The sequence below is a fragment of the Trichoderma harzianum genome (genome assembly GCF_003025095.1).
Source record: "Trichoderma harzianum CBS 226.95 unplaced genomic scaffold M431scaffold_3, whole genome shotgun sequence".
Lineage (NCBI taxonomy): Eukaryota > Fungi > Ascomycota > Sordariomycetes > Hypocreales > Hypocreaceae > Trichoderma > Trichoderma harzianum.
The window spans coordinates 2772443-2784736 of record NW_020209251.1 but is presented as its reverse complement, the minus strand read 5'-3'; the positions used below and the strand labels follow the sequence as shown (position 1 = coordinate 2784736).

Sequence of the window (12294 nt, the reverse complement as noted above, 5' to 3'; positions counted from 1 at the left end):
ATGCCGAGGTTAGAAGAAGCTGCTTAGAGGATGGATTTTTTGTAGGCGCTGGTATTAAGGCGAGGTGTATTTGATGGTGAAGTATTTCTGAAGGTACCTGCAGGCATGTGTAAGCGGGAGCTGGAATTTGGTGGATTGGAAATGTAGGGGCTTATGAGAATATGTCATGTTTAGTATTCGCATGGGATGGATGCATATTCTGCTTGGAACATACTAATAGTAATCGAATAACCATCTCAATCATATGACGAAATAAAGTCTCAACCCAATCTGCGAATGAGCCAATTTGTCGCATGGATGTGCGACACATGCTTAAGCATTTACAGGATGCGCATCTCATGTCCGCTGTAAGACGGCCTTTATCGACTGCCACCACATGACAGTTTCTTATCATATTCTACTGCCTTTACGTTCACGCTTCTGCCTATTAATTGTAGTATCGGTGTTGTTTGTGTGTTGCTCAGGAAGCAGTGCATCGGGGTTTAATATTTGCCAGGGGCGGACTTTAAGCATGCAGCTGGTCCACTATGCAGAGCCTCAACATTGTCGTGGGAGTCCCCGACCAGCTGTGGGACATTTACTCTTTTACACACCATCATTCGCTATACGTCTGATGCAGTCATCTTATCCCTCTATCTATCAAGGTAGTATCCTTCTAATCGTAAGCTTTGGAGCATTGCTCATCGCGTATTGTAGGATGAAGTAATACAGATTTGTATGGCACTCGCCACTTTGACTACATCTACCATGTCGCGATGCATCTATGTATCCTTTCTTTTCGTAGTTATCGAACAATGCCAACATTCAACGGTCTCTAGCTACTACTAGTTGTCAATACTCTAATTCATCTCTACATGTATGTAAGCTAAACTAAGTCTGACTAACGGCCACCTATAAGGGTCACTGGACTCGCAAATACGATTGATGTGTATCAGTAAAATAGATGCTCTGGTTAGGGGCTTGCCTTTTCGACCAAGAGATCAAGGGTGATAGTAAGACGATAGACAAGCCTCTCAACAAGGATGAGATTTTGCACCAATCATGGATTTGAGTCGAAAGAGCCGCACAGTCACAGAACTCAGCTGCATACCACGCCCCGGCAATCATGTCCCCATGGAACCGCTCAACTACCGACGTCCTCTCACAATGCTAGCCAGTGTTCACAACTACTCCAACATAGTTGACAACCTCAATGCACCCATCTGCTCACACAGCATCACCATACCAGGGTCCCACCATCAAAAAGAGCATTACAATACGCTTAGCGGCAGACTAAATTCCCAGTTTCCCCAGCCCTGAGCAATCACACGACAAGGCCTTCTATTTTTGCACCACGCTGGCATCGCTTCCTTGTCCTCACTAACTAATTCCGCGGCGGTGCTTATATCTGACATTGCATCCTGACGCTCAATTCCTGCAATGGCAACCAATCTGTTTTATATCAGCGGGGCATGTCGGTTCAGGCAACGGTATTTACACTGGTTGGCTTTTAAACTCCACAAAGAGAGAATGAGATAGAAGAGAGTCACAAGGGAATACCATCCCAACTCCAAACAACCATGGCGAAAAAAGTCTCCTGGCACGACCAAGTCCTCCCCTCAATCAACTCCCTCAAATCGGAAATCCGCACTCTCCAGATCAAGCCCGGCCCCCCAGACTCTCCCCTACGCTGCAAATTCCACGTAGCAACTCTCGACGACCTCGACTTCCCCTATGAAGCCCTCTCTTACGCCTGGGGAAACGACAGTACCAATACCTATGAAGACATCTTCTTCGGAGACAACAATGTCGGAGTCACGCCTTCACTAGCCGATGCCCTGCGGCGACTGCGGCTCCCCGATCAACCAAGACACGTCTGGGCCGATGCTTTGTGCATCAACCAGACGGACAATCTCGAAAAGTCGCTGCAAGTCTCCATGATGGGCCGCATCTACAACAAGTGCAAGCAAGGCGCCATCTGGCTCGGCTCCCTAGGCGACATCACTCAGACCGACGCCCAAGCAGCCCTCGACACCCTCTCCTGGATCGCAGGCGACCAAGACCCTCCCCCCTGGCTAGACGACGAACAGAAAAGAATCACCGCTGCATCTGCCTTGAAGACCGTCCTCAACGTATCCTGGTGGAGCCGCATCTGGACCGTCCAGGAAGCAATCCTCCCCCCAACGGCCACCATCTACTGGGGCCCCTGCGAAATCTCCTGGGCCGTCCTCGACAAAGCCTCAACAAGCTTCTTCAACGACACGGCTCCGGCAATCCACCATGAATTCTGGGACAACGGCTGCCTGCTCAACCTCCAGGCCTCCCTCCGCGGCCTCAGCGCCTCCCGCGAAGAAGAACTCTTCCAGCTTCTCTGGCGCTGGCGCTTCCGCTCCGCAACAGACCCCCGCGATAAAGTCTACGGCGTCCTAGGTTTCCGCCAAGATGTCTCTCTCCCCTCGGTCAAAATGTGCAACTACGAAGTCGACGTGCGCACGCTCTACCACACCGTCACAATCGACCTCATCGGCATGAGCACCGACCTGCAGCCCCTGATCGGCCGGGGCGGGGAAGGAACCGATATCCCAGGCCTCGCATCGTGGGCCGTCGACTGGAGCGGCGTCAAAGATGAAGCTAGACGCAGCAAGTGCAACTTCTGGGACCACCACCACTGGTGGCACTGGGGCGGCTTCGAAGCAGATCGCGGCATGTTCGGTGTCGGCGAGGGCCTCAGAGTCGAGGACAACAACACTGCACTCCGCATCTGCGGCCTGAAGCTCAGCCGTGTCGCTTTGGTAGAAGAGATTGAAGCTGGCGAGGACATAGCCGGCGAGGGCTCAGTCGCTTCCATCTTTCGCTCATACGGTAACCGATGGGGTAAACTTTTGTCAAGATATCACGAGCAGTTCCCAGACAAGCTCTCTAATGGCGGGTTGACGGCATTCCTGGGCCTCATCACAGGCAGCCTATCTCCAGATGGATCCGACGACGAGGACAACCCCAACGAATGGGTAAATAAAATGGTTCGGTCACAGGCCATCTTCATCACTGAGGATGGACATATTGGGCTTGGCCCCCAAAATGTTGAGTCCGGTCAGGAACTCTGGATTATTGGTGGATGCAGGGTGCCTGTCATCTTGAATGCTCTACCAAAAGCGTCTGATGAAGAGTCAGACCCGAGCTTGACCTTTCACAGCGAGTGTTTTGTGTATGGTGTCATGAAGGGAGAGGCTGTAGAGGGCCGAGAAGAAGAAGTGATAGAAATCTTGCTTCGCTGAAACTGCATATTGGATTAGCGTCAATCAAGGCTATGAACTAATAGTACAAAGGAGTTATTGATGGTTGAACCATGCTTTTATGGAACCACGTGCATATTTGGATAAAGATATTCTGTTATCAAGCTACTTGTAATTCTATCGAGGTCGAGTCAAAGTTAGGACCAATGTGGTGTAAGAGTGTGTACATAGGCGAATAATCTTCACCGCCGAATTCACTTGATCCATTTGCAACCCGATGCTGTCGTCTGGAACAACATGATGTACTCAGTTTTTTTCACTGCCCAGCCTTCAACGATGTTGCGCCCAATTCGTGGGGCACCGGTTTCGCGGGAGTCGCTGTCTCGGTGTCATCATGAATGGTGTGCTCCTGTCGTTTTGCCTTGGCCGGAGTGGCGAGATCCTCTTCCAGAGTGTGCGGAGCTCGTCGATTGGTTTGAGTGGGCTGGCGAACATCCTCATGCACAGAGTGTACTTTGGCTGGTGAGGGCTTGACGTTGGCATTCGTGGCTGCTGTCTTGTTTTCGCTAGCAGGGACTTGGGCTTGATCTCCTCGGACAGCGCGCTGCTGTTGCTGCTGCTGTTGCTCTGACTGAGATTGATAGAGCATTTGATCATAGCAGCCATATGGCGGCTGCGGCTTCTCCTCCGGGGCCCTGCGGAGCCTCTCACGAAGAATAATTTCTTGCTCGTTCCTCAGAATTGTGTCGCGTGGAAAGCAGCAGCCATCGCTGAAATCTTGTCTCCTGGTTCCTTCAAGCCCAAAATAACTGCGGACAGCATATTGAAGTGATCCAATAGTGAAGCCATAGACTGTACACGTTGTTAGCGATGGCTGGAGGCATGTTGACATGGCGACGAGGCAACATACAGGGTAAGCAAGCGGCAAAAGTAATAGCATCTCCATAACAAAAGGCAATCTCTTGAGAATCTTCCACGTCTTGGCCATAGATGGCCATTTCCAACCGAGCCCAGGCTCGAGCATACATGCCGCAAATCCAGCCAGAGTCTTCGGGTGTCGACGGATCAGCATCTAGACTGGCAGGGCTCACAAGCCATGCCACTTGTTGGTCACCGGGTGTTCTGGGCTTGGGGATGCCATCGGCACCTGGTAAGCATAGCGAGAAGCGCAGGAGGCTAAGTTCCGCATCTTCAGATGTCGAGCAGTGACACATGGTTGCGTGGTAGTAATCGATTCATAGTCGAGGAACTGGCTAATGGCGGCTGAGCAGAGAATGAGCTTGGGGAGGAAGAAGATGTCGCAAAAGATGGTAGTAAAGGCAACTCGAGTGCCGGTATGGAGAGGAACTGTAGCTGGTTGAAATGAATGATGCTCGGACCTGTAAAGCTGATGGCGGCGATGTTGTGGTGATGCAGAAGAAGAGAAAGAAGCAGTGAAGAATCAACAAAGTAGAAAAGAGAAGCGACTATGGGCACAAGCTTGGGGAAGGAAGATTGGGAGCCCACATGATATCGAGGCGAGCTTCGGAAACATGACGAGGAAAGTCATGTTGATATGCTCTCAAAAGCAGCTTCCCATTAAAAAATATGGGCGAGTACCTGAAAGTTGGAGCTAGACTGCGTAAACGGGAGGTAACTACGACTAATCGCGTGCTGGTTTTTTTCTCTCTTCTTTTTTCGTTAATTGAGAAAAAGATCTAGCCATTTCATTCATGTGCAAAGTACCTACTTTGCTGCAGGGTAAATTTAGGCATAAAAGGTGGCTTAGACATGACGGCTAATACTAACCTGTAATGATAATACTCAAGCATATCTCCCAATAAAATTACATCACGGGTGGGCTTATATGTGCATGTAGTCTTTGGATGCTACCCCAAACACCAATCCAAGGCACATGCATCCTTACCTCAGCATAATCTATTGGTCGTTCCGAGTCGCTCAGCCTGATCTTCCCAACCTAGAAATCTTTCACGTCAACTTTAGCATCTACCTCGTACGCTGACAATTTGTATTCTAGATAAGACATGCCACGGGATATAGCAGAAACCGGGTTAACCGTCGTCTACGAAGCCGACATCCCTTCTCCAATCGTCGAGTGCGTCCTTTTGACCTCTAGTAGAACAGGTGTCGGCCAGCTGATTTCAACTGTACAGTATCGTATTTGTTCATGGCTTACAAGGCCATCCATTCAAGACATGGACTTATCGTCCCAAAACCCTTGATACGCTTGAACCTACAACGTCGACAGGCGAGAAAGACGAGAAAAGAAGTAGCATTCGTCGTATGGTCTGGAAGTCACCAAAAGTTTCACTAACAGGCGGCACGCAATCAACTGCTACTACACTTCCTGAGGAAAATGACAGCCGACTTGGGCCAGTATTCTGGCCTGCTGATTTGCTTCCCGATAAATGTCCCGACTCACGTATTCTCACTTTCGGCTATGACAGTAAGGTTACCAAGTACAGAGCTGGGGCTATAAATCATAACAGCATTCTCTCCCATAGCAAGGATCTTTTATTTTCTTTACACAGAGAAAGGCATCTAAAGCACCCGCTGGTTTTCGTTGCTCACAGTCTAGGTGGGATCGTCGTCAAGGAGGTAGGTCTATCCTGGCCCTTAGGCGCGGATACAAATTTTTAACTGTACTTCCAGATGTTGGCGAGGTCATCCTCATCCCCTGAAGCTGAGCTTCAAGACATAGTCGAGTCAACTGCATCAATAATTTTTCTTGGCACACCGCACCGTGGTAGTCAGGATGTCGCGGCGCTCGGCGAAGTGGTGCGGTCTGTTATCAGCTCTCTTGGCATGGAGACGACGCCTGTCATTCTTGATGCCTTGGGATTAAAGACAACAGATTTATCACGAACACAGGAAGACTTTTCGATGATATGGCAAAAGTATGACTTTCAAGTCAAAACTTTCCAAGAAGGCCTCAGCTTGACAAAGATTGGGAAAAAGGTGGTTCCCGATTATTCATCGCTGATTGGAGATTATCGTGAGCACGCTGAGACGCTGCAAGCGAATCATATAGAAATGTGTCGGTATTCGGGAAAAGATGATCCAAACTATCATAAAATAGCTGGACAACTTGATTGGATATACCGTTCCATCGCAAGAGTTAAAGCAACTGAGGCTCAACCAGCTCGACAGATACGATTTCCCAAGTCAGTATCGAGTGCCGCCTCCACGAAAGGGAGATTGGGTAATATCGTCAATAGTCAGCTTTATGAAGCTTGTCTTGGATCTCTGTGGCTTCCCGGTATTTATATTCGCTACCAAAGCCTGGAAAAACCGGCAAATCAGACGTGCTCATGGTTATTCAACCATGATGTATATCGAGATTGGTTCAACAGTACGAGCAGGCAGGAGAGCTACGGTCTCCTTTGGCTGAAAGGAAAGCCAGGTTCGGGTAAATCAACACTCATGAAAGAAGCTTTTCGCCGGGCGGCGCCGGGGCAGGCCACGTCACACTATACTACTGCTGCTTTCTTCTTCAGTGCTAAAGGAGATACGCTTGTACGCTCGAGTCTTGCCCTTTTCCAGTCCTTGCTATACCAAATTTTGCCTGGAGACAGAGAAAGTCTCCAGCGATTTCACAAGATGTGGGAGGAAAAAGTCAAATTCATGAGAGGGGGTATGCGACAAGAGATATCTATCTGGACAGAGCCAGAGCTAAAAGCTTTCTTCGAATCAATGGTGATGAGTCAGACGAAGAGAACAATCATTTTCATTGATGCTTTGGATGAATGTGATGAGTCTATGGTACGGCCGATGGCTTATTTCTGGAGGACAATAACCAAGTCAGCCCATGATCAAGGAGCCGATCTCAATGTCTGTCTATCCAGCAGGCACTTCCCCACAATCACCTTGGATGACTGTCCTGAGATAATCGTTGAACAGCACAACAGTGACGACATTGTGGCATATGTGGACCAAAAACTTCGAGTCTGTGTGCCCATCCAAGATACGCACTGGAAACAACTAAGACGAAGTATTCTGAGCAAGGCTGATGGAGTGTTTCTTTGGGTTGTCTTGGTGGTAGAAGACGTGCTTAAAAGCTGGGATGATGGCAACGGAATGCCGTACCTGGCCAAACTGGTTACGGATGTCCCAAAAGAACTCGAAACATTATTCTCCAGGATGTTTTCTGACCTTGATCCGCATGAAAATCGAACAATTACCCGGCTTTTCCAGTGGGTAATCCTAGGGACGAAACCCTTTAGCCTTCACGAGTGGCATCACATAATGGCATTCATTTGGCAGCCTTCGATTACATCGCTCAAAGAGTGGCGCCAGTCGGTCCATTTTACCGATAGTGACGAGCAACTTGTCAAGCAGATCAGGCGAGTCTCAAAGGGCTTAGTGGAATTAAAGAACATTGGAGCAGGTGATTTGCAAGACGATGGAGTCGACTTAATGTCCATTCATGCAGGAGCGGGATCGCTTAATCTGGAGCAAGGCAATACTAGAATTGTCCAAGTCATACATGAATCAGTACGCGACTTCTTTTTAAAAGGTAATGAATTTTCTATGCTTGATTCGAGTCTACGGACCAACCCGGTCGGCAATAGCCATCTTTCAATAATCAACACCTGCCTGGACTACCTCAATATCAAAGAGCTGGATGGACTTGTCAAGGCAAGGATTCACGCAGCTCGGCACCGCGAAGACAGCCCGAAAATCGTGGAAAACGGTACCGAAGGCCCAACCCAGGCCAATCATATGGCAAATCGAAATTCAACACCTTCCTACAAACACAGGCTGCAATATAGCAAGCAATCAGCGACGGGAGAAGAAAATGCATCCGTATTTGAGATGCTGAGATCTTTGGAAGACACTCCAAACGTGGATATTGTTGAATGGATGGCGAAGGGAGGGGCTATTCCTGGCGAGCATTCAGAATCAGACAGGCCCCCCTGTGGATCCGAGACGTGCTTCTCTCAGCTGAGCCGGTCACAAATACTAGAAGATGACCCTGCTCTTCTCTCATATGCCACATTCAGACTGTTCACTCATGCTCGACTGGCTGAACGATGTGAAGTTGATCCAAGCCCTGTGGTAAAGCGATTGAGTGATAAAGCAACATGGGTTCGCTGGGTCACACTCAGAGAGGATGTACCAGAAGGGACCGAAATGCTCGCTTTTGCTGCTTATATGGGCCTATCGTCGTGGACGAAAGCCAGCAATGAAACCACCCGTGCTGTTGCGGCTGAAAACATATTGGATTCCGGCGAGATGACCTTCCAGGAGCAGCGAAAGAGGGTAAAAAACAGTGTCAGTCGTGCAAGACGCCGTAGGGAAGCAAGGCTTAAAAAAAGCAGAGCTTGTGGTATGCTATGTTGGCCCTCGCCATGAACCTTGTTCATTCATCTGCCGAAATCGCAAGAATTGCTAAAGGATATCTAGATTGTTGCAGGAAACTAAAAGTGAGATGTCGTCCATCGTCAGAAGACGAGACTCAATGTACTTATTGCATTGAGCGGGGAATTGAATGTACCACAACTATACGGCAACCTAAGACTGTCCTCAATAAGGGGCAATCTAATACTTATGCCAACACACAGGAAAATGTTTTTGAAAGCGACCCTCTGCAGCCTCATCTTATTACTGACGACTGGGGATTTCCTCAAATTACTGACGACTGGGCGCAAGCTAATCTTGCTCACGCTACCTTACGTTCTGGGTATGCTGATCGACCTGGAAGCGTCGCAAGTTTTAGCTCTGCGGGTAGTCACAATGTTAGTCCCTGGACATAACTGCTTGTAGAATCTTGTTCTTCTGTCTCTTGCATCAAGGCATTTTGGGCCGTGCTATCTATCTATCTATTCCAAACATTAAGACGCAACGACTCTGCGCTCTATACTCACAACTTTGGCTTGCGTTGACGTGTGCTTGCAAGTAGGTTGCCACCATAGACTAACAATGAACGGCGCAATGCAACTCATGCCACTAACATTGAAATGTCACGGGGCTTCAGAGCCATCTTAGCAAGAGGTCGATGGTGCGTGATGCTAAGAGATTTAGCCAGAATCAGGGAAGAGACTATGGGCTTAAGATGGGGGAAACAAGATTGGACGACGAAGCGAGGTTTGGAAGCACGACCAGGAAGTCATCTTGGCATGCTCCCAAGAGCAGCTTCCCAGGATGCAGGCACCCTACTCCATTTTGTAGACGTACCAGCGGACTGTGTGAGTTGCTTTACAGCTCATTTTGTCTTCTGCAATCTCTCATTCATATACCGAATACTATGGAGCCTGTCAATTAGACCAACCATCTCTGCTGCCTATAACTGGCTCTCAAGGGCTTTTCAATTAGCTATCTATGTAGTCTTTCTCAATCTATCACTTCAGTCGCATGATCAGCAAAGAAATTAGGTCACAACAACAAATTGCTCCTCATCTCCCTCCTCATCCCCCTTATCCTCCTCATCTTCCTCATCTTCCTCATCCTCCTCATCCTCCTCATCCTCCTCATCCTCCTCATCCTCCTCATCCTCCTCATCCTCCTCATCCTCCTCATCCTCCTCATATCTCTCGTTATCTCGATTATCGCGTCTCGAGAGACTCTCACCCTTGTGGGTGGCAGGAGTGGTCGAATTCTGGTCATGGTAGGCTGCGACTAATAGCTCGACTTGGGCATCTATTAGCATCTCCACGCCTTCATCCTCATTAGCTGATCCAGGTGCAAATTCGGCCGCCTCCTCTTCGGTCAAGTGACCGACTTGGTGCGCAAGTCTCCGAAGAGTCGAAGTGCGCAAGTAAGTGCCCGGCGTTGCCCAAGCCTTTCCCACGTCATCGATGAGGTAATCCTGCCACCAGCCGGGGACCTGGTGCCGTTGTCTCCTCAATATACTCATACAAAACGCAAAGTATAAGTATCGAGCAGAGGGTCGAAACTCGTTCCGGAACTGCAACGAGCGCCCATGAAGCTCACGACCAGATGGGAAATGCGGAGACGCTTCATAGGTATCGGGTTCGTCGAGGCAATATACTTTCCAACAGCCTTTTCGTGGGTTTCCATCTGGTTGTACCTCTGGTACGATGACCAACCGTGCATCGTCGAAAAGCCTTTCATGCTCGTGGTGCATTGGGATGCCGTTCTTAGCTGCCATTAGGTGGCCATCTTTGTCACGAGGTGGCCCAAACAGGTGCCGCGCAGAGGGTTCGCCCACATTGTACCCAACAATATGGGCTGCCTTCACAAGAGATGGCTTGAAGTATTTTCCAGAGATGACACACCATTCCGAATCCGGAGTTACTGCATCATATGCCTTAAAAACCCTCCTTCTAGACCTTTCTTGGGCATCCGCATCCCTCGAGGCAAACAAAGACAGCCTTGCTCCTTCAGGTGTCTTGTAACGACTGATTAAAAGATCCAGATAGGCCCAATCCGTGTTCTGACGGTCATGTTGCCAAATCATATTATCAATGAGTCTACCGCTGAGTTCGTGACAAGAGGTTTGGATAACAACAACATCTCCTCTCAAGGCTGTGATTAAGCGTTCCAACTGCTCAATCTGGGACCAGAACTCGTCTTGCCTCAGATCGAGGCTACCGGCGTGCCATGCGCTGTTGAGAATGGCGACGATTTTTTCGGCTTGGGCTAGATATGTCTTCTTGTCTTGAAGCCTGTCATTGATGATGGACTCGGCCCTTTGTCTAATCGTCGTTCTTTCGCTGCTTTCCATGACGGTTGCTGCCGATGACTTCCTGGACTTGAAATTTTAGTAAATTTAACTCAGCTTTTGTAAGGGAACGCCCGTTCAGCCAGCATCCGGATTTTACTATATGACATTAGTAGCAGTTACTAGAAAAATATAGATATAGTAGCACTCACTAGAGCAATATAGATATAGCAGCAGATACTTAAAGAACTAGTGTACAATATATCGTGTGGGTGTTCAAAATCTTCTCAGTCGATGCTGGTAGTAGAGATGGGTGCCTTTGAAGACGAGAGCGCAAAGAGCAGCAGAGGTTACCTCTTATAGTTCCAAAGGTGACCTCTTATAGTTCCAAAGTTGCTTTGAGATTCGGTGGGATTTGAACTCACCGTAAACTTAGTTCACCGCCACGTCGAAAAGGTTGTAATGTGTACGTGGGCATCTAAATGTCAACATCTGCCTGCCCTAACAAATGCATCCATCTAACTCACAACGCATTCACCCGTCCAGCACATGATGTTACTGCCTGTGAATATCACCTCTACCTTTGCATCTATGCCCAATATGTCGACTATTACCTCTTTCATTGATGAATTTGCAGAGATATTAGATCTGCTAGATCTTTCTATTTTTTTTATCGGACCTACTAGATCTAGATCTATTATTTCCACGATGTCTACTAGGTTTCAATCCTATAGTAATTGGATCTACTTGTACCAAGACTACTACATATACTACCTAGGTACTATACACAACGCAAATGCGATATCAATTACGGTTCAATACTGCGGCTACTATGACTGCCTAATATTAGTTGCATGTTTACCGATTTGGGTATCTGTAATTATATAGAACCTATTTTATTTAAATAAGATCTTTGACACACAACGATAGTCCAATGAGACATAAGAAATTGCTCATTTTTCTTTTCGATCAAAACAAATTCGGATCATCACACAAAAGTCAGCTAAACAACGCCTCTGGACTCCGCACCCTGTGTACTTGCGAGTTACCACCATAAAACTACATACATGTACTAAACAATGGACGGCGCAATGCAACTCATGCCACTAGAACCAAGCGTCAAAGGGCTTCAGAGCCATCTCAGCAAGAGGTCGATAGTGCGCGATGCTAAGAGATTTAGCCAGAGCAAGTTTGCTGTTCTAGAGCCTAAGGACTGGAAGCTGCCGAAAGTGGCACATGGAAACGCGGGGATTGGATCTTTGGGCATCCACTAGGCGCCACTCTTACGCGCCACGGAATGAGTTTTGAAACGATGAGGGACAAGCTAGCAGATGGCAGAATAAGCCCCTGAGCGGATAGATAGATACGAGTAGATAGATAGATGGCGGTTTCTTGGGCTGCGTGGTGAAAATAAGTGCGAGGAGTGGTGGAAACGATAGCACTTGGTAGTATCTGGTA

At 48.2% G+C, this 12294-nt stretch overlaps 5 protein-coding genes across 5 annotated transcripts; 3 read left to right on the top strand and 2 right to left on the bottom strand.

Annotated features, from left to right (window-relative positions):
- The first annotated feature begins 1278 nt into the window (after positions 1 to 1278).
- M431DRAFT_110541 (hypothetical protein) lies at positions 1279 to 3274 on the top strand. Its single transcript, XM_024911751.1, has 3 exons — positions 1279 to 2486; positions 2551 to 2575; positions 2677 to 3274. Exons 1-3 carry the CDS (start codon positions 1560 to 1562, stop codon positions 3252 to 3254), a joined length of 1530 nt encoding a protein of 509 aa, XP_024777938.1. The 5' UTR covers positions 1279 to 1559; the 3' UTR covers positions 3255 to 3274.
- A 71-nt stretch (positions 3275 to 3345) lies between these two features.
- Positions 3346 to 4888, bottom strand: M431DRAFT_110539 (hypothetical protein). The gene is made up of 2 exons (XM_024911750.1): positions 4123 to 4888; positions 3346 to 4064 (listed from the first exon to the last, which is right to left on the bottom strand). The coding sequence occupies exons 1-2, from the start codon at positions 4424 to 4426 to the stop codon at positions 3529 to 3531; spliced, it is 840 nt and encodes a 279-aa protein (XP_024777937.1). The 5' UTR covers positions 4427 to 4888; the 3' UTR covers positions 3346 to 3528.
- A 348-nt stretch (positions 4889 to 5236) lies between these two features.
- Positions 5237 to 8567, top strand: M431DRAFT_492487 (hypothetical protein; the record flags this gene model as incomplete). Its single annotated transcript, XM_024917013.1, has 3 exons — positions 5237 to 5307; positions 5366 to 5810; positions 5865 to 8567. The coding sequence occupies 3 exons, from the start codon at positions 5237 to 5239 to the stop codon at positions 8565 to 8567; spliced, it is 3219 nt and encodes a 1072-aa protein (XP_024777936.1).
- Positions 8568 to 8972: 405 nt separating this feature from the next.
- M431DRAFT_361617 (hypothetical protein) lies at positions 8973 to 9530 on the top strand. Its single transcript, XM_024914565.1, has 2 exons — positions 8973 to 9110; positions 9190 to 9530. Exon 2 carries the CDS (start codon positions 9211 to 9213, stop codon positions 9475 to 9477), a length of 267 nt encoding a protein of 88 aa, XP_024777935.1. The 5' UTR covers positions 8973 to 9110; positions 9190 to 9210; the 3' UTR covers positions 9478 to 9530.
- Positions 9531 to 9582: 52 nt separating this feature from the next.
- On the bottom strand, positions 9583 to 10937 carry M431DRAFT_517819 (hypothetical protein; the record flags this gene model as incomplete). The annotated part of the gene is made up of 2 exons (XM_024920345.1): positions 10614 to 10937; positions 9583 to 10553 (listed from the first exon to the last, which is right to left on the bottom strand). The coding sequence occupies exons 1-2, from the start codon at positions 10897 to 10899 to the stop codon at positions 9583 to 9585; spliced, it is 1257 nt and encodes a 418-aa protein (XP_024777934.1). The 5' UTR covers positions 10900 to 10937.
- Between the last annotated feature and the right edge of the window lie 1357 nt (positions 10938 to 12294).

Bases quoted from the DNA above. Each gene is read 5' to 3' on its own strand.
- M431DRAFT_110541 (XM_024911751.1), top strand. From the start codon at position 1,560: ATGGCGAAAAAAGTCTCCTGGCACGACCAAGTCCTCCCCTCAATCAAC. The intron at 2,487-2,550 runs GTCACAATCGAC...GGGGCGGGGAAG, and splicing joins TGCGCACGCTCTACCACACC to GAACCGATATCCCAGGCCTC. The intron at 2,576-2,676 runs GTGGGCCGTCGA...GCTTCGAAGCAG, and splicing joins GATATCCCAGGCCTCGCATC to ATCGCGGCATGTTCGGTGTC.
- M431DRAFT_110539 (XM_024911750.1), bottom strand. From the start codon at position 4,426: ATGTGTCACTGCTCGACATCTGAAGATGCGGAACTTAGCCTCCTGCGC. The intron at 4,065-4,122 runs GTATGTTGCCTC...CAACGTGTACAG, and splicing joins TTTTGCCGCTTGCTTACCCT to TCTATGGCTTCACTATTGGA.
- M431DRAFT_361617 (XM_024914565.1), top strand. From the start codon at position 9,211: ATGGTGCGTGATGCTAAGAGATTTAGCCAGAATCAGGGAAGAGACTAT.